We start from the raw sequence: 22,742 nt of genomic DNA, 5'->3' as shown, positions 1-22,742 counted from the left end.
ACCCCTAGAGTACACTAGGTAAAATGTAATATATTGCAAAACCTCAGGGTCCAGGGATGTCAAACTAAGATTGACCAGTGTCCTGTAATCTTTCTATTGTGCCAGGGGTCTTCAAGAAATTGGTGGACATTAACTTCCTGTGTGCCATGGGACCACCCGGAGGAGGCAGGAATCCAGTGTCCCCTCGTCTCACACGTCACTTCAACTACTTGTGCTTTACCGAGATGGGGGACAGCAGCATGAGCCGCATCTTCTCCACCATTCTGGGAAGTTGGATGGGTGAGTGACGGAGGGCGAGGGATGAGGGGATCAGGATGGAGATGTGGAAGGACGGTAACTGCCCATACGTAAGAGATTGTATTTCTGTAGAACATTACAGATGTGCAATGGTTCAGAATACAATGCTTGAGGTAGATGGTGCTGGTAACAGTGATGTCCATGCCCCTATGTTCTGCTGTCGTCCTCTGGCCCTTAGGCTCTTACTGCTTATGGGTCAGAAATCCTCGTAACTGTTCTTATTTGGTGCATATGGAACATCAGAAGCGATGATTGCATGTCCTGTCTCCTGCACTGGATCTCACCAACCCATCGCCCTTAGATCTTCATCAGTCGTCTTTCCTCTCTTGCAGCGGGGGCTCCGGCAGTCCAGCACCTCACAGAGCAGCTGGTAGAGTCTACCATTAAAGTATACAACACAATCACATCTCAGCTGCTCCCCACCCCAGCAAAGTCTCACTACACCTTCAATCTGCGAGATCTGTCCAAGGTTTTCCAAGGGATACTGATGGCTGACCCAGCTAAGATGGAGGTGAGCGTCCACGATAGTCTCCGTCTTTGGTAGATTCCCCCATATTGTTTGTATCAGTCACCGATGTGTCTTCTTTCCCTGTTGCAGGATAAGATTTGCCTGCTGAAGTTGTGGTACCATGAATCGTGCCGGATTTTCCAGGACCGGTTGGTGAATGATGAAGACCGCAGATGGTTTGATGACCTCATGAAGGGTCGGATGCAGGAATTTGGAGCCACCTTCGAGGAGGTGATACCACAGCAGCCTGTACTGTACGGAGACTTCATGACCTCCGGATCAGATTCCAGATCATATCAGCTCATTGAAGACCGGGAGAAGGTATCCATCAATCTGTAGGGCTTTGCTTGTTCTGATGCTTTGGCTTATGCAGCGCAAGTCTGTCCATATAGGACCTTGTGTCTTGTTATAGTTCTGGTTCCCATCTGCTCAATTCTGTGTTTTCCATCAGCTCCTTCGTGTCATGGCCGATTACATGGAAGATTACAATCAGATCAACACAACGAAGATGAAGTTGGTTCTTTTCCTAGACGCCGTTCAACATATTTGTCGTATCAGTCGGGTCCTGCGCCAACCACTTGGCAACGCCTTGCTGTTAGGTGTGGGAGGAAGCGGGAGACAGTCCCTGACCAGACTAGCCAGTCACATGTAAGAATAGCATCAGATCCCGGCTTATCCAGACAATGTTCTCCTTCTGGTTTATAACATCATGTCTGATGACTGCAGGGCAGAATACGAGTGTTTCCAGATTGAATTGTCCAAAAACTATGGAATCCCGGAGTGGAGAGAAGATATTAAGGGGATCCTGCTGAAAGCCGGGCTGCAGAACACCCCCATCACTTTTCTTTTCACAGACACCCAGGTAAGTTACCGTCATCTTTTCTACAAATATAAGCAACAATTCATTTCCCAATAATTTCACTAACCTAAATCTTTTCTCTTTAAGATTAAGAATGAGTCATTCCTTGAGGACATTAACAACATCCTGAATTCAGGAGATGTCCCCAACCTGTATGGACCGGAGGAGCAGGATCAGATCGTCACAGTCATGAAACCAGTGGTACAAGACATGGGACAACAGCCCACCAAAGCCAACTTAATGGCGGCCTACACCCGACGTGTGCGGGGCAACATTCATACAGTCCTCTGCATGAGGTAGGCTCCCCAGCACCCTGTCCTGGCTGGTGCTAGACTAGGGGCCGGTGCTCATCCTCGTTCTCCTCTACAGTCCCATAGGCGAGGTCTTCCGCTCACGTTTGAGGCAGTTCCCATCCTTGGTGACTTGTTGCACTATCGATTGGTTTGACGAGTGGCCGGCTGAAGCCTTACAATCTGTAGCCTCCTCCTTCCTGATGGAAATCCCAGAACTGGAGTCACAGGACTCTGTTGTCCAAGGCATGGTAGGTCAGAGACACTGGACGTCTCCAGTGTATAAAATAGATTCATCCTATTTCACCGCATCTTCCTGCTACAGATCCAGATGTGCGTGGAGATGCATCAGTCAGTCGCTGTGAAGTCCAAGCAATATTTAGCGGAGCTGTCTCGACATAATTATATCACACCCAAGAGTTACCTGGAGTTGTTGGGTATATATTCCAGTCTGATCGGTAAGAAACTGATGGAGATCAAGACTGCCAAGGACAGGATGAAGAGCGGCCTCGATAAGGTGAGGAGGAAGAAAGGATAATTGGGCTGAGCCGGTGGGCATCATAGTCATCTCTCAACTCGTCCACTAGGTGCAGCCAGGTCATGGTGCCGGTTACCTCCTATTACAGAGCCGCCATGGACTGTAGCACTTCTCCACCTATCCCTAGCTCTAGTTATAAGGCACCTTCCCCCATGGGATGGTAACTTAGCAAAAGGTTCCTTATCGAGTCGTATTCACACAAAGGTGTTTGTATAAATTTGTATTCCTCAGCTCCTACACACAGCCGAGGACGTGGCCAAGATGCAAGAAGAACTGGAGGTCATGCGGCCATTGCTGGAGGAGGCGGCGCAAGACACGGTCACCACCATGCAGAAAATTGAGGTTAATTAATCTCTGTCATTAAACCTTCTCCATCTCCTTGCAGAATTTTTTTAAAATGTTTTTGACGTAAATCGCTTCATCTTGTAGGAGGACACGGTGGTCGCTGAAGCCACCCGCGCCTCTGTGCAGATAGAAGAAGCAAAGGCCATGGAGAAGGCCGGCAAAGCTCAGGAAATCGCAGACGATGCCCAGAAGGACCTGGACGAGGCTCTGCCCGCTCTGGATGCCGCTCTCGCCAGTCTCAAGTCGCTAAACAAGAATGATGTCACTGAGGTGGGGGCGGGGCTAATGAGCGATTGATGAGTATAACCGGGTTAAGGTGTACGATGATGTGTATAAGGATAGGATTATAACAGTTAATGAATCTCTATGTTGGTTCTTCCCTCAGGTCAGGGCCATGCAGCGCCCCCCGGTGGGAGTAAAACTTGTGATTGAAGCAGTGTGCATCATGAAAGGCATCAAACCTAAGAAAGTGGCCGGAGATAAACCTGGAAGTAAAATAGACGACTACTGGGAGCCGGGGAAAGGTCTTCTGCAAGACCCGGGCAAGTTCCTGGATGGGCTATTCAAATTTGACAAGGTAGGAGCAGATCATACATTAAAAGAAGACTGAAAAGACAGACCTGACGAGCTGCTCTTCCCTCCCTGTTACCAGGACAATATTCCCGATGCCGTTATTAAAGCCATTCAGCCGTACATCGATAATGAGGAGTTCCAGCCGGCGGCCATCGCCCGAGTGTCTAAGGCCTGTACCTCCATCTGTCAGTGGGTTCGGGCCATGCACAAATATCACTTTGTGGCTCGAGGCGTGGAGCCTAAAAGGGTAAGCATGGAAGGCACCAAAAGAGCATCAGGGATGTCCTCCAAGAACAGTGCCATACCCGTTTACAGGCGGCTTCTGGTATTGCAGCTCATTGGGTTTCAATGTCCGACAGAACCTGTAGACATGCAGGCATGAGAGCAGCCACATTATTCAACTGCTGGAAGACGCCTTCAAGACATTTTGTCTGCAGAGCAGAGTCCCGTGTCCCATGGGAGTGGCCAGTGAGAAGCGGTTTCCCCTCCACCCTCGGAAAGCAGATGTAACATGTTTCCATTTCAAATAGGAGGGATATGTTTTTTTTTAAATTGAAATGGACGCATGATGGAGCGGTTTCCCGAGGGTGGGGAGAAGCCGATTCTCACTGGCCACTCCCATGGGACACAGGACACTGCTCTGCAGAGAGAAAGGTAAACTTTCATCTAACTTTTCTTTTTATTGGGAAAATCCAGTTTTATTATAAAAACACTTTGGCAATGTGCACATTATTCTCTTTGGGGACATGGGGGAGTCAGAGAAAGGGCTCCTGATGACAGGTTCCCTTTAATTCTTGGTGCTGTATATTCTCTGTTCCGTGTAGCAAGCACTAAAAGAAGCTCAGGAAGATTTGGCCGTGACACAGAAAATCCTGGATGAAGCCAAAGCCCGGCTGAATGAGGTGGAGGAAGGGATCGCAACACTACAGGCCAAGTACAGAGACTGCGTGTCCAAGAGGGAAGAGCTGGAGCAGAAGTGCGACCAGTGTGAACAGAAGCTGATCCGGGCTGACAAGGTACAGCACCGACTTACCTCTACCTCACACGCCTCTGGCTTCATATTGGCTTCATTCTTGGCTTCTCTTCTCGTAGCTGATCACTGGCCTGGCTGATGAACGTCAACGCTGGCAAGATACAGTCTTAAACCTGGAGAACCTACTGGTCAATGTCACAGGAGATCTGCTGCTGTGTGCCGGCTTCCTGGCTTATCTAGGACCATTCACGGTGAGAATTTGGTATAACCTCTCAGTATCGAGTGCAGTAAATTACATGTCATTGGTGTCCATCATGTACATGTCATTTGTGTCCATCCTGTTCTCAGGGACCGTACCGGACTGCTCTGTTTGAGCAATGGACCAAGAAGCTGAAGGATCTAGAAGTGCCATGTACACAGGAGCCATCACTGATAGGGACACTAGGGGACCCAGTGAAGATCCGCTCCTGGCAGGTGAGACCCTGATGTTTAGGTTGTTACTGACCTCTCTTCTGAGCATCCTCTAATCCTCTGAATACTAGAGGCATTGATGAACTAAATCCCTTCTTACACTTTTTTTTGCAGATTGCAGGACTTCCGAATGACACTTTATCGGTGGAAAACGGGGTCATAACTCAATATTCACAGCGCTGGTCTCACTTCATTGACCCTCAGGGTCAGGCCAACCGCTGGATCAAGAACTTGGTGGGTTGACTTGTGAAAACCAAGGGGGACGTTTCATGAAAGGCATGTTTATGTTAGAGATCTGTGGCATTGGTTCTCTTGTATACAGGAGAGGGACAGTGGCCTGGACGTCGTGAAGCTTAGTGACCGGGACTTTCTACGCAGTTTAGAGAATGCTATTCGCTTTGGAAAGCCGTTCTTGTTGGAGAATGTAGGAGAAGAGCTGGACCCTGCACTGGAGCCGGTGCTTCTCAAACAGGTAAATCACTGATCTGGTCCAAGGTCACCATCAGTTTTGATGGGATCCCTAGCTATTGTTGAGGCTTAGAGTCAGAAGTACCCAGGCGAGTCTGTTTTACCTTTGGAGGTGATCGGATATTGGGAAGAGAGGCTGCATCCTGGCTTATCGAAGGAATAGGAGTCTGTACACAGCGCTCCCATCTCTGATGGCTACAGAAGGCATAACTTCCGTCTTCTGCCCTTTATCTCAGACCATCAGTCATCAAAAAAATCTGACATTTTCAGTCAAGTTTTTTCTATAACCGGAGAGCAACTTTTATCTTCTGATTCTCCCTCATCCTGTTCACAGACCTACAAGCAGCAGGGCAGCACCGTCCTACGCCTGGGTGACGCCGTCATTCCGTATCATGAGGATTTCCGGATGTACATCACAACTAAACTGCCCAACCCCCATTATCCACCCGAAATCAGCACCAAAGTGACTCTCATCAACTTCACACTCTCCCCCAGGTAATGGACATATAACATGTGACATCTTCAGCCTGGCGCATGGCTCCATGTGGTTGTCCATGGATTCCCATGGATTAGGTATATTTGGGATTGTAGAATCATCCGATTGGATTCCTAAGGTCTTTGATCACTAAATGTTCTATTTGCTCTTCTCCTGTCCCTCTCTATCCAGTGGTCTGGAGGATCAGCTCCTTGGACAAGTCGTGGCTGAAGAACGTCCAGATCTAGAAGAAGCCAAGAACCAGTTAATTCTCTCCAACGCTAAAATGAGGCAAGAACTGAAGGAAATAGAAGACCAGATCCTCATGCGCCTCAGCTCGTCACAAGGAAACCCGGTGGATGACGAAGACCTGATCAAAGTGCTGGAGGCCTCAAAGGTGAAAGCTGGTGAGATCAAGGTGAGTGAGCAGCACAGGTACATGGCACATCTTCAACAGGTTGATATGTGATGACTTTCTGAATATATCTTCTCTTTCCTACAGGCTAAAGTCCAAGTAGCGGAGCAGACGGAGCGGGACATAGATATCACCCGGCGACAGTACGTTCCTGTAGCCGTCAGGACGCAGATCCTGTTCTTCTGTGTCTCAGATCTGTCCAATGTGGACCCCATGTATCAGTACTCGCTGGAGTGGTTCCTGGGTATCTTCTCTGCTGCCATTGCCAATTCTGAGAGGGCAGGTAAGAAATCTCCAGGTCCATCTTATCCCCATGGAAGTTAGTGCCCGGTATTTGTCCTATTTAATTCAGTCTTCTCCAGCTATTTGGGTCACTACATTGCATCTAATTTCTTCTTCATGCACAACTTGTGCATCATAAAACATGACTTAAGGCTGGTTGTTGCAGAAACGGTGGACAAGAGAATCGACAACATCAACACATATTTCACCTTCAGTCTCTACTGCAACGTCTGCCGGAGTCTCTTCGAGAAGCACAAGCTCATGTTCTCCTTCCTGCTGTGTGTGCGGATTCTCATGGACGAGGGGCTCATTAATATGGTGAGGACACAATACTAAATGTCTCGAGTCTTCTGATCTACACAGAACCAGCTAAATATCAGGAACCCTATAGCTGCTCCTCGTACATCAATGCTTCAGTCAATATTGTTCCAAATCTTGCTGCCCCCCCAGCAGCAACAGGACGCAATGAGCTAAATTCATTGGACACGTCTGTTGTCTTCCACCATCTCTGCTTGATAGTTGTCAGATAGTCGTCATCTAGGTCCTCTCCATGTAACTGAAAGGAGATGTCAATGATGCTTCATGGTGCTCAGTCAGTATTGTATAATGTGTGCAGGACGAGTGGCGCTTCTTGCTGTCTGGTGGCACAGCCCCCACGCTGGCGGAGAACCCGTGTGCCGAGTGGCTGACGGAGCGAGCGTGGAGGGACATCCAGGCCTTGAGCACCCTCAGCAACTTCAGTAGCATCAAAGAACAAATCATCCAGCACCAGGAGGACTACAGAAGGATCTGTGACAGCTCTGAGCCGCAGCGGTGAGCAGACCACTACTTGCATCACACCTCATCGTATGTAGAGATCCACGGCGTAGGATCACCCAGCCTGGACACACCATGACCAGTCTTGTTCATTTTCTAGGGAGCAGCTTCCTGGTGAATTGGAGCAGAAATTAGACTCCTTCCAGAAGATACTGATCCTGCGATGTCTGAGAGGGGACAAGGTAACCAATGCCATGCAGGACTATGTGTGCCAGCACCTGGGGCAAAGGTTCATTGAACCCCAGGTAAGTGATGAGTGGTCAGACCTTGCGTTAGTCACCTCTTGTTTTGGCTCCGTACAAATAATTGACTCTATTTGACTCTAGACAGCAGACTTGGGTGCCGTCTACCGTGAGTCTTCACCTGTGACTCCACTGATCTTCATCTTATCGCCCGGCACTGACCCGGCCGCGGATCTCTACAAAATAGCAGAGGAGATGAGGTTTTCCAAGAAGCTAAGTGCAATCTCACTGGGCCAGGGCCAGGTACGTGCCCACACACTCCCATCTACACTCATCTCTGTACCTTCCCGTAGAGACAAGGGTCAGTATAATATGCTCTTGGCTTTACTTTAGATTTCCATTTTCTCCATCTCTAGGGTCCTCGGGCTGAGGCCATGATGCGAAACGCCATGGAACGTGGCAAGTGGGTATTTTTCCAGAACTGCCATCTGGCCCCAAGCTGGATGCCCTCACTAGAAAGGTTAATAGAGAGCATAGACACAGATAAGGTAGGTACTAGAGATCACCAACCTCGTCTCCCCCATACTGTGCTGCCCACTGTCTTACGCCTTGATCGTTCTTGAAGGTTCATCGTGACTTTAGGCTTTGGCTCACCAGTATGCCCAGTAACCAGTTCCCAGTATCCATCCTGCAGAATGGCTCCAAACTCACCATTGAGCCTCCACGTGGTGTAAAGGCAAACCTTTTGCGTACCTACCATAGCGTGACTGATGCACAGCTTAATGACTGCAGGAAGGCGAGTACCTACATTGCTGAGAGTAGCCCAGATTGTATGACTTGCTCCTCTAAGGCTTCTGCGCACGTATGTCCCACCAGGCTCCTGAGTTCAAGTCTCTGCTGCTGTCTCTCTGCCTTTTCCATGGAAGCATACTGGAGCGGCGCAAGTTTGGACCCTTAGGCTTCAACATTCCTTATGAATTCACAGATGGAGATCTCAGGATTTGCATTTCTCAGCTGCGAATGTTTCTTGAGGAATACACAGACATCCCGTACAAGGCGAGACTATACAATTACATGCAGAAGGTCGTCCATAGACGAGAATGTGTAGAGATAACACGTTGTGTTCTCGCTCCAGGTCCTGCGTTACACCGCCGGTGAGATTAACTATGGCGGCCGGGTTACAGATGACTGGGATAGGCGCTGCCTCCTGAACATTTTGCAGGACTTCTACCAGCCACCGGTTCTAGAAGAAGGATACAAGTTCTCAGAGTCCGGAGTGTATCAGCAGATTAGTCCAGCCTACGACCTCAATGTAAGCCTCCCTCAATGTGATCATTGCTCTGTGCGTCTTCTGTATAATAACCAGGCGCATGTAGATATCTAGGTTCTGACATGACTGGTGGACGGTAATATTCTAATCGGCCACTATCGTGACACAGTCTCCATTGTGGCTTGCTCCAAAACCGAGCCCCTTAAAAGGAGCTTCCTGGGATTTCCCTATTAATCAATCAATATCACATCAGTAGCGGCCCAACACCCAGCATCCCCCACAATCAGCAGATTGAAAAGACCACCATGACTTTTTGGTCTCCATTTCTTACCAGGCACAGTGCTGTACATTTTATAGTGGTTGTGCTTGGTATTTCTATTCCCACCTACCAGCTTGAATGAGACTTAAAGGGGGTTTTCCCACAGACAAAAGTTATGCCCTATCCTCGTCCCATGGTCCCTGCACCTTCTCCTCGTACTGTGCTCCCCGCGCCCTCTCCTCGTCTCGTGCCTCCTGCTCTCCGTGCCCTCTCCTCGTCCCATGCCTCCTGCTCGCACCGCCCTCCCCGTACACTGTGCCTTCTCCGTGTACCGCTTTCTCGCTTGTGATGCAGCTATGACCACGTCTCTCCTCTCCTGTGGCAGGGTTATCTGCAGTACATTCGATCCCTTCCTCTAAACGACATGACAGAATTATTCGGACTCCATGAAAACGCAAACATCACCTTTGCTCAAAATGAAAGCTTCGCCCTGTTGGGATCTCTGGTGACCCTGCAGCCACGAACACAGAGTACAGGAGGTAGCCGCGATGCGGTAAGTACTACCTCTGCCACATACCATCCACCCAATGAGATGGTGCCAATAACTATCATGTGTATTTCCATAGATGGTTGAAGAAATCGCAGAAGGAATCCTGAAGAAGATCCCGCAGCTCATCTCCGTACAGGACGTGATGGCCAAATATCCGGTCATGTATCAGGAGTCCATGAACACTGTGCTGGTGCAAGAAGTCATACGGTAAGGACCGGGCCGGCTGCAGGACCTGCTGTGGATGTGTATTGTGCTCACTACATTCGTCTCTGTCCCCTCAGGTATAACAGACTACTGGGCGTCCTCTTCCAGACCCTGAGAGATCTGCTGAAGGCCATGAAAGGCCAGGTGGTCATGTCCTCCCAGCTGGAGCTCATGGCCAACAGTCTATATAACAACTCTGTGCCAGAGCTCTGGAGGGCAAAGGTGAGCGTCCCGCCCGAGGTACAGCCCCCCAGGTCAGGACCCTGGTACAGGCGTCTCAGGGTATCACAGGGAAATCTCATCTCTTTGCAGGCGTATCCATCGCTGAAGCCTCTGGCCTCCTGGGTCATAGACCTTCTACAGAGAATAGAGTTTCTTCAGAAGTGGATCACAGATGGGATCCCTGCCGTCTTCTGGATCAGTGGATTCTTTTTCCCTCAGGCGTTCCTGACTGGAACTCTGCAGAATTTTGCGCGGAAAAATGTGATTTCCATCGACACAATCTCCTTTGATTTTAAGGCGAGTCCATCCTCTGGCGTCACCAGATCTTGGCCATCGTGCAGTCTGCACACAACTATCTCTACTAGAAGGTCTGACAACGTGTTTTTGTTTCCGGTCCAGGTACTCAGCGAGTCGGTGGCGGATCTACCAGTGCGCCCCTCGGAGGGATGTTATATCCATGGCTTGTATCTAGAAGGAGCATTCTGGGATAAGACTACCATGCAGCTGGCAGAATCTAGACCCAAGGAACTCTACACGGAGATGGCCGTCATTTGGCTCCTCCCTGTGGCTGACCGCAAGCCGCCCGTATCAGGGACGTACCTGTGCCCCATCTACAAGACGCTGACACGGGCAGGTAAGGGGATAGATGACCCCCATGTATAGAGAACAATCTCCACCATTATGTGTCGTCACAGAGTCGTCTTCTTCTTCCTAGGAACACTCTCCACCACCGGACATTCCACCAATTACGTCATCGCTGTGGAGCTGTCCAGTCCTCGGCCCCAGTCACACTGGATAAAGCGAGGAGTGGCCCTAATCTGTGCCCTTGACTACTGATGAGGATCTCATAGGACGCCCCATCTCTAAAAACTGCACCCCCAGAAACACAGACTTCTTCCTACAGTCAAACCAGACGCAAAACTAGTCTGAACACAATGCGGTATCTCCATCACCGATGGCAGCCATGTATCCAAGAGTCATTCTGTGAGCACGCTACCTCCACAGCAGGATGCTGGGAGTCGTACTTCCTATCAGCAGATCCAGGACACATGATACAGATCGGTTTTCATGCATCTTAGCATTTTTCCTGTTTATTACGTCACATAAAACACATGTGTAATGTTCAGCTGCTTCCATCATCGTGTGATCAGGATGCAATGGATCCAGCCAGTCTGGGACCTGCCCACAGCGCTATACCAGGGGGTTCTGCGGTCATGTGACAAGGGATCTGTCGCTAAATAACGTGGGTGGGGGGGGGTACAACTACAAAGCCATGATAGTATACAAGCTGGAGCGTGAGTATACAGAAGAGATATAAAAACAGTTATGTACATCATATACATGGGGTGATGGAGGGGGATCCCATATATGATCCTGCGGGGGGAGGGGTTAGGGAACACTATCTACCCTGGTATCACTGGCGCTTGGCCTTGTAGGGGCGAGAGCGCTTGCGGCGGTCCGGCTTCCTCTGCTTGTGCAGGCGACCGATGCTGACCCCCTGCCGTCTCCTCACCGATATGTTCTGCTCCACCAAACTGGCCAGCATCCCTGGAGAGGGAAGGAGGGGGTTAATACTCTGAACCACACTCCATCCCAAAGCACCTACCCGGGGCCGGACACTTACCTTCCTGAGCCAGCATGGAGATGAAGGCGCAGATGAACTCGTCGTAGTTGTGTGTCCTCCTCTGGTCATCGATCTGGAAAAACAGAACAGAAATGGATCAGGAGGAGGAGGCGGAGACAACCGCGACAAACGGATCAGGAGGAGGAGGCGGAGACAACCGCGACAAACGGATCAGGAGCCAGAGGAGGAGACAACCGCGACAAACGGATCAGGAGCCAGAGGAGGAGACAACCGCGACAACCGCATCAGGAGGCAGAGGAGGAGACAACCGCGACAACCGCATCAGGAGGCAGAGGAGGAGACAACCGCGACAAACGGATCAGGAGGCAGAGGAAGAGACAACCGCGACAAACGGATCAGGAGGCGGAGGAGGAGACAACCGCGACAAACGGATCAGGAGGCGGAGGAGGAGACAACCGCGACAAACGGATCAGGAGGCGGAGGAGGAGACAACCGCGACAAACGGATCAGGAGGCGGAGGAGGAGACAACCGCGACAAACGGATCAGGAGGCGGAGGAGGAGACAACCGCGACAAACGGATCAGGAGGCGGAGGAGGAGACAACCGCGACAAACGGATCAGGAGGCAGAGGAGGAGACAACCGCGACAAACGGATCAGGAGGCAGAGGAGGAGACAACCGCGACAAACGGATCAGGAGGCAGAGGAGGAGACAACCGCGACAAACGGATCAGGAGGCAGAGGAGGAGACAACCGCGACAAACGGATCAGGAGGCAGAGGAGGAGACAACCGCGACAAACGGATCAGGAGGCAGAGGAGGAGACAACCGCGACAAACGGATCAGGAGGCAGAGGAGGAGACAACCGCGACAAACGGATCAGGAGGCAGAGGAGGAGACAACCGCGACAAACGGATCAGGAGGCAGAGGAGGAGACAACCGCGACAAACGGATCAGGAGGCAGAGGAGGAGACAACCGCGACAAACGGATCAGGAGGCAGAGGAGGAGACAACCGCGACAAACGCATCAGGAGGCAGAGGAGGAGACAACCGCGACAAACGCATCAGGAGGCAGAGGAGGAGACAACCGCGACAAACGCATCAGGAGGCAGAGGAGGAGACAACCGCAACAAACGCATCCGGAGGCAGAGGAGGAGACAACCGCGACAAACGCATCCGGAGGCAGAGGAGGAGACAACCGCGACAAACGCATCCGGAGGCAGAGGAGGAGACAACCGCGACAAACGCATCCGGAGGCAGAGGAGGAGACAACCGCGACAAACGCATCCGGAGGCAGAGGAGGAGACAACCGCGACAAACGCATCCGGAGGCAGAGGAGGAGACAACCGCGACAAACGCATCAGGAGGCAGAGGAGGAGACAACCGCGACAAACGCATCAGGAGGCAGAGGAGGAGACAACCGCGACAAACGCATCAGGAGGCAGAGGAGGAGACAACCGCGACAAACGCATCAGGAGGCAGAGGAGGAGACAACCGCGACAAACGCATCAGGAGGCAGAGGAGGAGACAACCGCGACAAACGCATCAGGAGGCAGAGGAGGAGACAACCGCGACAAACGCATCAGGAGGCAGAGGAGGAGACAACCGCGACAAACGGATCAGGAGGCAGAGGAGGAGACAACCGCGACAAACGGATCAGGAGGCAGAGGAGGAGACAACCGCGACAAACGGATCAGGAGGCAGAGGAGGAGACAACCGCGACAAACGGATCAGGAGGCAGAGGAGGAGACAACCGCGACAAACGCATCAGGAGGCAGAGGAGGAGACAACCGCGACAAACGCATCAGGAGGCAGAGGAGGAGACAACCGCGACAAACGCATCAGGAGGCAGAGGAGGAGACAACCGCGACAAACGCATCAGGAGGCAGAGGAGGAGACAACCGCGACAAACGCATCCGGAGGCAGAGGAGGAGACAACCGCGACAAACGCATCCGGAGGCAGAGGAGGAGACAACCGCGACAAACGCATCCGGAGGCAGAGGAGGAGACAACCGCGACAAACGCATCAGGAGGCAGAGGAGGAGACAACCGCGACAAACGCATCAGGAGGCAGAGGAGGAGACAACCGCGACAAACGCATCAGGAGGCAGAGGAGGAGACAACCGCGACAAACGCATCAGGAGGCAGAGGAGGAGACAACCGCGACAAACGCATCAGGAGGCAGAGGAGGAGACAACCGCGACAAACGCATCAGGAGGCAGAGGAGGAGACAACCGCGACAAACGCATCAGGAGGCAGAGGAGGAGACAACCGCGACAAACGCATCAGGAGGCAGAGGAGGAGACAACCGCGACAAACGCATCAGGAGGCAGAGGAGGAGACAACCGCGACAAACGCATCAGGAGGCAGAGGAGGAGACAACCGCGACAAACGCATCAGGAGGCAGAGGAGGAGACAACCGCGACAAACGCATCAGGAGGCAGAGGAGACAACCGCGACAAACGCATCAGGAGGCAGAGGAGACAACCGCGACAAACGCATCAGGAGGCGGAGGAGACAACCGCGACAAAGGCATCAGGAGGCGGAGGAGACAACCGCGACAAACGCATCAGGAGGCGGAGGAGACAACCGCGACAAACGCATCAGGAGGCGGAGGAGACAACCGCGACAAACGGATCAGGAGGCAGAGGAGGAGACAACCGCGACAAACGCATCAGGAGGCGGAGGAGACAACCGCGACAAACGGATCAGGAGGCAGAGGAGGAGACAACCGCGACAAACGCATCAGGAGGCGGAGGAGACAAACAGATCAGTGGGCGGAGGCACCTTGAATTTCTTGCGCTTTTCCAGCTCTTCCCTCAGACAAGCCTCGGAGGTGGAGATTTCCGCTTCCACGCACTTCAGCAGAGCCAGGAGCTCCTGGAGGACGAGAGCCAAACATTAGAGATGAGAGTGCAGCGTCCTATCCACACAACATCGCAGTGACCCACACCCCAAGCCCTCACCTTCGGAGAAAACCTGTCCCCTACTGGAGCTTCCGGGGCTTTGCAGCGCAAGGATCCGTCCGACTCCGACGTTTCTCTTCCTTCTTCCAGTTTACTGATTTTAGGGGAGATTTTCGAGGAATCTGACAATAATGAATATAAAATCAAGATTCATTCAGTCTTATGGAGCCGATCCAGGGGTATGGACACCCGGGCCCCGCACTAGGAGGGACAACGGGGCCCGGGTGTCACATGATCTGATCCCACAACCTCTCCCGATACAGCTAAAGGACATTTCAGAGGATCCTACCAATGTAGGGAGCAAAGGTCAGAGCAGAGCAGATCGTTTACCTCTACTTTTGTATTTTTATTCCTGTATTATAACCAGGAGTGCACTTACCTCTCAGCACTCCACAGCTCCTTCCCTACAATCCTAGAATATAAATCCATAGATCACAGTCCTGCAGCTACTAACAACATACCCAACACATCGATTACACATCTCTCCAACACTATCTGCACAGAGCACAGCAGTGTGAGGTCTGATTACACATCTCTCCAGGGACAATACATAACACTGGCTGCAGAGAGCACAGAGCACAGCAGTGTGAGGTCTGATTACACATCTCTCCAGGGACAATACATAACACTGGCTGCAGAGAGCACAGAACACAGCAGTGTGAGGTCTGATTACACATCTCTCCAGGGACACTACATAACACTGGCTGCAGAGAGAACAGAGCACAGCAGTGTGAGGTCTGATTACACATCTCTCCAGGGACAATACATAACACTGGCCGCAGAGAGCACAGAGCACAGCAGTGTGAGGTCTGATTACACATCTCTCCAGGGATAATACATAACACTGGCTGCAGAGAGCACAGAGCACAGCAGTGTGAGGTCTGATTACACATCTCTCCAGGGACACTACATAACACTGGCTGCAGAGAGAACAGAGCACAGCAGTGTGAGGTCTGATTACACATCTCTCCAGGGACAATACATAACACTGGCTGCAGAGAGCACAGAGCACAGCAGTGTGAGGTCTGATTACACATCTCTCCAGGGACAATACATAACACTGGCTGCAGAGAGCACAGAGCACAGCAGTGTGAGGTCTGATTACACATCTCTCCAGGGACAATACATAACACTGGCTGCAGAGAGCACAGAGCACAGCAGTGAGTATAATACATAACACTTGCTGCAGTCTGTACAGTGACACCTGTAGATGTAGAAGTAGATGCATGACCCCCTCCTCATACCCACCGATTCGGCTGAGTGTACAGAGGTGCCCGTCTCGGCTGAGGTGCAGGATCCCGGTCCCCACCAGCGGTCCCAGCTCCCGCACCGCACGGTTGTAGCGAACAGAGTCTAAACGTGAGAGGGGCTCCTCCTCCCCAAACAGGACCTTAGAGAGGTGCGAGGTGACGGGGCTGGAGGGGCGGGTGGGGTTGGCTGACCTCAGAGGGGAGCGCAGGGGGGAGTTGAAGGCGCTGCCGATTTCGGAAGCCGTGTCTGTACTCTCGTTGCTGGGGGTCGGGGACGGCTGAGAGTGCGGAGCAGTGGGGGGCGCCGTCTTTATAGAGAGGGGGGAGGACAGTTCTTTCTGCGTTTCCTTCAACTTCTCAGCCAAGACGTTAGCGGGAAGGTCAGGACCTGGAGGCGGCGGCAGAGACTCCGAGCTCCTCCTCTTGTACCTGCGGGAGATCAGCAAATCTGTATAAAGGGGCTCCCTGCAGCGCATCCCATTCCCGCCCACCCCCAGGGCTCTGCAGAGCATTCCACCTCCTGCCTACCCCCAGGGCTCTGCAGAGCATCCCATCCTCTTCCACCTCATATAAATAGGGGGGATTTGCTGGAGGAAAACTAGGACATGTCTCACCCTTGCAGGTTGGGGGGTCTTGCAGTTGTCTCCGTTTCCTCATCCTCCTCTTCCTCAGAGTCTGGGGAGGGCGGTGGGATTCCTCGGGATCTTCCTACACCTGCCGCCAAATCTTCTTCTTCCTGTGTCGTGATTGAAAGGGAATTAGGTGTGGAAGAAAACGGCGGCCCTTTCCCCCTCCCCCGACAAGTGGGACAGGCCTAAGGTGTAACCCCAACCCCATCCATACCATGTGACACAGGCCGGCACTCACCTGCATGGGTGACTTGGCGTAGTTGTGGTTATCCAGGAATGCGGGGAGCCGGGGGGGCTGTGCCGTGGCCCCGTTATGAGGAGCCGCGTGTTTACTGTAGGTGTTTGTGGTAGGTCCCCGCAGGACCGGTCCGGCCACATCTACATCAGACATAATTGGATCAGTTCTATAGGCTCCTCCTGCCCCAGAACAATAGTAGCTCCTGACACATGGTTGCTAAGGAAACACCGCCTGACAATGCTGAACTTGTTACAATGTATCCATAACAACCAGACTACGACTACATTCATCTGAAGGGGCGGATTTCCATGTACACGGACACCACCTACCTGCAGGGTTACTCGCTGGATTGGCCGTGTTTGCCCCCTCCTGGTTTGCAGCAGACTTTGCCTTGGACTCCTCAGTGTTCTGACTCTCGGAGGGTTTCTGGGTCTGGATCAGTTCTGGCTGCGTCACCCGGATCAGCTACAGACAGAAGGATGAGAGGAGGGGGTGAGAATGTAATGGTACGGGGTCTTACAAGACTGCGGGGTCCTCCCAGCACCTGCTGTAACGCCTCCAGCACCGTCTGGCGGTTCATCTTTAGGATATTGAGGCGACTCTCGTACTTCAACCTCCGGTCGGGGACCACGGCCATCAGATTGAAGCGGATGTCGTGATACGGCTCCCTGTGCGGGGGAGATACAACGTGATAGGGTGGAGCCCACTGAGAAGGTCTGAGGATTAGGACGTCATGGACCGGCCGCCCCCTTACCCTGCTGTGGCCAGGCCGATCCTCTCCATGATCACCCTACGAGCCTTGTCCGTCCACTCCTCGTCCTCCGCCCAGGGACCTAAGGACAACAACTGCAGGGTGAGGAGGGGGGGTCACATCCTGCACATGGGGCCCCAAGTGCTGACACCACCAAGGGGCCCAGGACATACTAGAGGCGTCCTATAACCTCACCGTGATCTATAGGGTAAACCTTTAGGCCGTCCAGCTCGAATAGTCGCCCCTTAATGGGGACGTAACTGACAAAGTGAAAGGCCTCCATGGTGCGCACCGCGCTGATGCCGTTCTGCTTCTCCGGCAGATGACGCGGCTCCGGCCTGTGAAAGGAAGGGTTAAACGTCAGTCCTGACAGACAGCGAGGTCGCCCCATTCACCACCTCTGCTTCCTGTCTCTGAACTCCCATCAAGAGAATGAAGAGGGCTGAAGGGTTGGGACAATGTATCAGTAGAGGAGCCCTTGATGTGGTAGTATAAGTCTATGGGGAGGACACTGATGGAGACCCTCACACATCATGACAAGACCCCCGTGTCAGTGCGGGGGCGATGCCGCAGACTCACCTGGCATGGCTGTTGTGCGCTTTGGCGAGCTCCGGAGCGTTTCCAATGGCGTAGCCTTTACTCTGAGGAAGAGGAGGAGAAGGTGAAGTGAGGTCACACTACAACTCCCAGCATGCCCCTCCAGCACTATTACCTCCGGGCTGAAGCCCTTGGTGAAGTCCTTGATGCGGCTGAGCGTCGGCCCCAGGTGCACCCCGCTGCAGTTCAGGAGGACACTCAGGAGGGCGTGGGTGGCGCAAGAATTAGGGATCAGCTGGAGGACAAGGGTGAGGAGGACAAAGGTTAGAAAAGGACAAGGTACAGGATGACCTCATCGCACCGATACCCACCTGATGGGCGAAGAACATGTTGTTGACCACCTCGTCCTCCATGACCGAGGTGTCGTCCAGCAGCGTGGACACCTTCCTGCGCGAGCGACGCTCCTCGATCCATTTAAATAAGAAGATGAAGCCATAAACCGGCCTGTGGGGGAGGAGAGTGGTCAGAGGTCAGGGGGCACAAAGGGGCCAGAGGTCAGGGGGCACAAGCGGCCTGTGGTCAGAGGTCAGGGGGCACAAGAGGCCATGAAGGAGGGGAGGAGAGTGGTCAGAGGTCAGCGGGCACAAAGGGGCCAGAGGAAAGGAGAGCAGTGAGGGGGCAGAGGTCAGGGGTCACATACAATGACAGAAAGCTCTTACCCCGGGCACTTGCTCTGCAGGTCATAGATCTCCTCCACCTGGACGCCCTTCACACCTGGGGGAAATAGAGGGGCAGGTAAGTGGATCCCACCCTGAGGACACCCGGTACCTACACAGACCAAAAACAGCAGCTCCGGGCACTACAAGTCCCAGAATACCAGAGGAGAGGCAGCAGCCAATCGCCATCACCGTGCAGGCTCCGCCCCTGCCACAAGGCTGAGATGATTGGTGCATATAATAAGTACAATAAACACTCACCAAAATCCTCCACCAGCAACGTGAAGAGCCCTGAAATACAGGAAGAGGAGGAGCCAGGATTAGATACCTCCCGCGCTGTCAGGGACGGGGTTAGATACATCCTGTGATGTCAGTGATGAGGTTAGATACCTCCTGTGATGTCAGTGATGGGGTTAGATACATCCTCTGATGTCAGTGATGGGGTTAGATACCTCCTGTGATGTCAGCGATAGGGTTAGATACCTCCTGTGATGTCAGTGACAGGGTTAGATACCTCCTGTGATGTCAGCGACGGGGTTAGATACATCCTGTGATGTCAGCGACGGGGTTAGATACATCCTGTGATGTCAGCGACGGGGTTAGATACCTCCTGTGATGTCAGCGACGGGGTTAGATACCTCCTGTGATGTCAGCGACGGGGTTAGATACCTCCTGTGATGTCAGCGACGGGGTTAGATACCTCCTGTGATGTCAGCGACGGGGTTAGATACCTCCTGTGATGTCAGGTATGGGGTTAGATACATCCTATGATGCCAGGGAGGGGTTAGATACCTCCTGTGATGTCAGCGACGGGGTTAGATACCTCCTGTGATGTCAGTGACGGGGTTAGATACCTCCTGTGATGTCAGTGACGGGGTTAGATACCTCCTGTGATGTCAGTGATGGGGTTGGATACATCCTGTGATGTCAGTGATGGGGTTGGATACCTCCTGTGATGTCAGTGATGGGGTTAGATACCTCCTGTGATGTCAGTGATGGGGTTAGATACATCCTGTGATGTCAGTGATGGGGTTAGATACCTCCTGTGATGTCAGTGACGGGGTTAGATACCTCCTGTGATGTCAGTGACGGGGTTAGATACCTCCTGTGATGTCAGTGACGGGGTTAGATAACTCCTGTGATGTCAGTGATGGGGTTAGATACCTCCTGTGATGTCAGTGATGGGGTTAGATACCTCCTGTGATGTCAGTGATGGGGTTAGATACATCCTATGATGTCAGTGAGGGGTTAGATACATCCTATGATGTCAGGGAGGGGTTAGATACATCCTATGTCGTCAGGGACGGGGTTAGATACATCCTATGATGTCAGGGAGGGGTTAGATGCATCCTATGATGTCAGTGATGGGGTTAGATACCTCCTGTGATGTCAGTGATGGGGTTAGATACCTCCTGTGATGTCAGTGATGGGGTTAGATACCTCCTGTGATGTCAGTGATGGGGTTAGATACCTCCTGTGATGTCAGTGATGGGGTTAGATACATCCTCTGATGTCAGTGATGGGGTTAGATACATCCTATGATGTCAGTGATGGGGTTAGATACCTCCTGTGATGTCAGTGATGGGGTTAGATACCTCCTGTGATGTCAGTGATGGGGTTAGATACATCCTGTGATGTCGGTGATGGGGTTGGATACCTCCTGTGATGTCAGTGATGGGGTTAGATACCTCCTATGATGTCAGTGATGGGGTTAGATACCTCCTGTGATGCCAGGGATGGGGTTAGATACCTCCTGTGATGTCAGGGATGGGGTTAGATACCTCCTGTGATGTCAGTGATGGGGTTAGATACCTCCTGTGATGTCAGGGATGGGGTTAGATACAGCCTATGATGTCAGAGAGGGGTTAGGTACATCATCAGACGGTTAGTTGGCTCTTGTGATGTCATAAAGTCCCTATGACGTCAGTTTCTGTGTCCCGGTACCTGGGTCGCTCTCCAGCTCTAGCCAGCCTTTATTCATGTTGTCTCCTCCATGCCTCCCAGGCTCTGACGTCACTGCGCGCCGGAAGCAAAGAGATAAACACATACCAGTGACGTCACCTCTCCGCTGCGCGCGGTAGAGCTACAACCACCTCCTCTGCGGCCGCCATGTTTGCGTCGTCTGCTGTAATAGCTGCAGCGGCTCAGACCTTCAACAAGATGGCGCCCGAATCTCCTCCCGGTCCTGTGCTGCGTCTCTAGTGGCGGCTCTTCGGGTCACGTGCTCACAGGAAGCGTCGCTGCCGCCATATTGACTAAGGGTAGATTGCCATCACTCCTGATTTATCCTGATTTTGTGATTTTATTTTTAAGTCACCAGTTGACACTGAATACTTATATGTTGTAGCATTGGTGGGCAGAACGCTTCAGGTTTAGGTTATACATTATAAATGTGGTGCTTGTCTCCGGAATAGGTGACTTGTGACTTCTTGTCAGGTACATGTGCAGAATACACAGTACACAGGACAGCAGGTGATCTGTGTATAACCCACGCGGAGAAGATAGTGAGCAAACAACCAAGGCCGGAGGAAGTGAGGGTGAGAAAGGGGGAGAGCGGGGCAGAAACAGAGGAATATCAGAGGCCTGGTGAGACCCCCGGCACATAGAGAAGGTCTACGGGGGAGCGGACCCTTGTGCCTTCTGATGAGTCCAGCACCGCCACGTACAGCGCTTATCTGTGCCCGTCCCTGGTGGCGCCTCAGTCATATAGATACCATACATAGAGAGTGTCTGTAACTGTAAGAAGATCCCTATAAAGGGAACCTACCATCACAGATCAACCTATTAAGGTAAAAGGATAGGATCAACCTATTAAGGTAAAAGGATAGTCCTTTTTAGGCCCCAGTAGCCTCGTTGATCCTCCTACCAGATATATTCAGTGCGCTGCTACGGGAGCTGCGAGCACTCGCCTGCGAAGCTGAAGTTCTGCACATGCGCAGTAGCTCAGGTTCCGGAGCCCAAGATGCGCATGCACAGAACTTCGACTTCCCAGACGAGGGCGCACAGCTCCCGTAGCAGCGCACTGAAGATATCTGGTAGGAGGATCAAAGAGGCGACTGGGGCGTGAAGTACTCGCCCCGTGTAGCCTCAGCTCCGGCTACTCCACGCCCCAGTAGCCTCTTAGAAAATTAGCATATTCCCAGATTAAAGATAATAAAAGATATAGTGGACTAAAGGATTAGCCCTAAAAAGGACTATCCTTACATACATTAGATGCACCTACCACCGGATCTACCTTAATAGGTCAATCCGTGGTGGTAGGTTTCCCTTAACTGAGTTTTAACATTCCTGCCCTTTGTAAGGCACAATCCTTGTTTATCACCATCTCTTTAGTGTTGGAGATGTTACCTCAGGAAATGACCCGTCAACCATGTGACACTGTGGGAGGCATCATGGGATTGATAGCAAGGCTTTAATAATACAGGCGGTCCCCTACTTAAGGACTCCCAACTTACAGACCTCTGGTGACCTCTCTGGATGTTACTATAGTCCCAGACTGCAATGATGAGCTGTAAGGTGTCTGTAATGAAGCTTTATTCATAATCCTTGGTCCAATTACAGCTAAAAATGTTTAAACTCCAATTGTCACTGGGGCCAAATTTTTTTTTGTCTGGATCTACAATTATAAAATATACAGTTTCGACTTGCATACAAATTCAACTTAAGAACAAACCTCCGGACCCTATCTTGTATGTAACCCGGGGACTGCCTGTAACCCAGTAATAATCTCCACTTCAATAAGAAGGAAACGTGATGCAAGTCTCTCACCCAGCATCGCGTTCTGGTGTCGCTGTGATTATGAATTGGGAGGGAGTGGGTTAAAAATGCTTGTGAGTAAATAAAATATTACCCGATATCATCAACATTGTGATCCATTGACCCGTAAGTCTAAGATTGCGTAAAGATTTACAGAGTTACTTATTACCAGGTGCAACCGTAACAGAGACTGCGGGATCAAAAGTCACCCAGGGAGAGGAGGTCACTGTGTACATCCTGTATTATACCCCAGAGCTGCGCTCACTATTCTGCTGCTGGTGCAGTCACTGTGTACATACATGACATTACTTATCCTGTAC

The 22,742-nt window shown here is 51.8% G+C and overlaps 2 protein-coding genes across 2 annotated transcripts in view; one reads left to right on the top strand and one right to left on the bottom strand.

The window, feature by feature from the left end:
• DNAH1 (dynein axonemal heavy chain 1) overlaps positions 1 to 11,121 on the top strand; it is a 57,351-nt gene extending 46,230 nt beyond the window's left edge. The window contains exons 45-78 of the mRNA XM_072127938.1: positions 106 to 279; positions 630 to 808; positions 896 to 1,126; positions 1,257 to 1,453; positions 1,532 to 1,667; positions 1,752 to 1,960; positions 2,034 to 2,205; positions 2,280 to 2,471; positions 2,724 to 2,834; positions 2,922 to 3,107; positions 3,223 to 3,414; positions 3,490 to 3,657; positions 4,235 to 4,426; positions 4,503 to 4,634; positions 4,732 to 4,857; positions 4,969 to 5,088; positions 5,177 to 5,326; positions 5,657 to 5,817; positions 5,990 to 6,215; positions 6,300 to 6,495; positions 6,661 to 6,812; positions 7,111 to 7,307; positions 7,411 to 7,555; positions 7,637 to 7,795; positions 7,909 to 8,040; positions 8,118 to 8,288; positions 8,369 to 8,548; positions 8,628 to 8,804; positions 9,407 to 9,574; positions 9,648 to 9,778; positions 9,853 to 9,997; positions 10,088 to 10,294; positions 10,397 to 10,631; positions 10,713 to 11,121. Of these exons, the coding sequence (XP_071984039.1) occupies positions 106 to 279; positions 630 to 808; positions 896 to 1,126; positions 1,257 to 1,453; positions 1,532 to 1,667; positions 1,752 to 1,960; positions 2,034 to 2,205; positions 2,280 to 2,471; positions 2,724 to 2,834; positions 2,922 to 3,107; positions 3,223 to 3,414; positions 3,490 to 3,657; positions 4,235 to 4,426; positions 4,503 to 4,634; positions 4,732 to 4,857; positions 4,969 to 5,088; positions 5,177 to 5,326; positions 5,657 to 5,817; positions 5,990 to 6,215; positions 6,300 to 6,495; positions 6,661 to 6,812; positions 7,111 to 7,307; positions 7,411 to 7,555; positions 7,637 to 7,795; positions 7,909 to 8,040; positions 8,118 to 8,288; positions 8,369 to 8,548; positions 8,628 to 8,804; positions 9,407 to 9,574; positions 9,648 to 9,778; positions 9,853 to 9,997; positions 10,088 to 10,294; positions 10,397 to 10,631; positions 10,713 to 10,834 (5,771 nt within the window). The 3' untranslated portion in view covers positions 10,835 to 11,121. The remainder of the gene's footprint in view (positions 1 to 105; positions 280 to 629; positions 809 to 895; positions 1,127 to 1,256; positions 1,454 to 1,531; positions 1,668 to 1,751; positions 1,961 to 2,033; positions 2,206 to 2,279; positions 2,472 to 2,723; positions 2,835 to 2,921; positions 3,108 to 3,222; positions 3,415 to 3,489; positions 3,658 to 4,234; positions 4,427 to 4,502; positions 4,635 to 4,731; positions 4,858 to 4,968; positions 5,089 to 5,176; positions 5,327 to 5,656; positions 5,818 to 5,989; positions 6,216 to 6,299; positions 6,496 to 6,660; positions 6,813 to 7,110; positions 7,308 to 7,410; positions 7,556 to 7,636; positions 7,796 to 7,908; positions 8,041 to 8,117; positions 8,289 to 8,368; positions 8,549 to 8,627; positions 8,805 to 9,406; positions 9,575 to 9,647; positions 9,779 to 9,852; positions 9,998 to 10,087; positions 10,295 to 10,396; positions 10,632 to 10,712) is intronic.
• On the bottom strand, positions 11,057 to 20,791 carry BAP1 (BRCA1 associated deubiquitinase 1). The gene is made up of 17 exons (XM_072127937.1): positions 20,611 to 20,791; positions 18,928 to 18,957; positions 18,670 to 18,724; positions 18,322 to 18,454; positions 18,126 to 18,245; positions 17,993 to 18,054; positions 17,609 to 17,751; positions 17,417 to 17,495; positions 17,207 to 17,330; positions 16,992 to 17,127; positions 16,663 to 16,802; positions 16,410 to 16,531; positions 15,794 to 16,224; positions 14,546 to 14,667; positions 14,367 to 14,459; positions 11,622 to 11,694; positions 11,057 to 11,545 (listed from the first exon to the last, which is right to left on the bottom strand). Exons 1-17 carry the CDS (start codon positions 20,711 to 20,713, stop codon positions 11,412 to 11,414), a joined length of 2,100 nt encoding a protein of 699 aa, XP_071984038.1. The 5' UTR covers positions 20,714 to 20,791; the 3' UTR covers positions 11,057 to 11,411.
• Between the last annotated feature and the right edge of the window lie 1,951 nt (positions 20,792 to 22,742).

The sequence above is a fragment of the Engystomops pustulosus genome, chromosome 10 (genome assembly GCF_040894005.1).
Source record: "Engystomops pustulosus chromosome 10, aEngPut4.maternal, whole genome shotgun sequence".
Lineage (NCBI taxonomy): Eukaryota > Metazoa > Chordata > Amphibia > Anura > Leptodactylidae > Engystomops > Engystomops pustulosus.
Note: the sequence above shows the minus strand (reverse complement) of the source record. Positions and strands in the feature narration are given on the sequence as shown.

What these genes read in the sequence shown, in the direction of transcription:
- BAP1 (XM_072127937.1), bottom strand. Translation starts at nt 20,713, where the DNA reads ATGTGTTTATCTCTTTGCTTCCGGCGCGCAGTGACGTCAGAGCCTGGG. An exon ending in CCAAGGGCTTCAGCCCGGAG is followed by an intron (nt 18,055 to 18,125) that starts GTAATAGTGCTG and finishes CCTCTTCCTCAG; the next exon opens with AGTAAAGGCTACGCCATTGG. An exon ending in AGACCCCCCAACCTGCAAGG is followed by an intron (nt 16,225 to 16,409) that starts GTGAGACATGTC and finishes GATCTCCCGCAG; the next exon opens with GTACAAGAGGAGGAGCTCGG.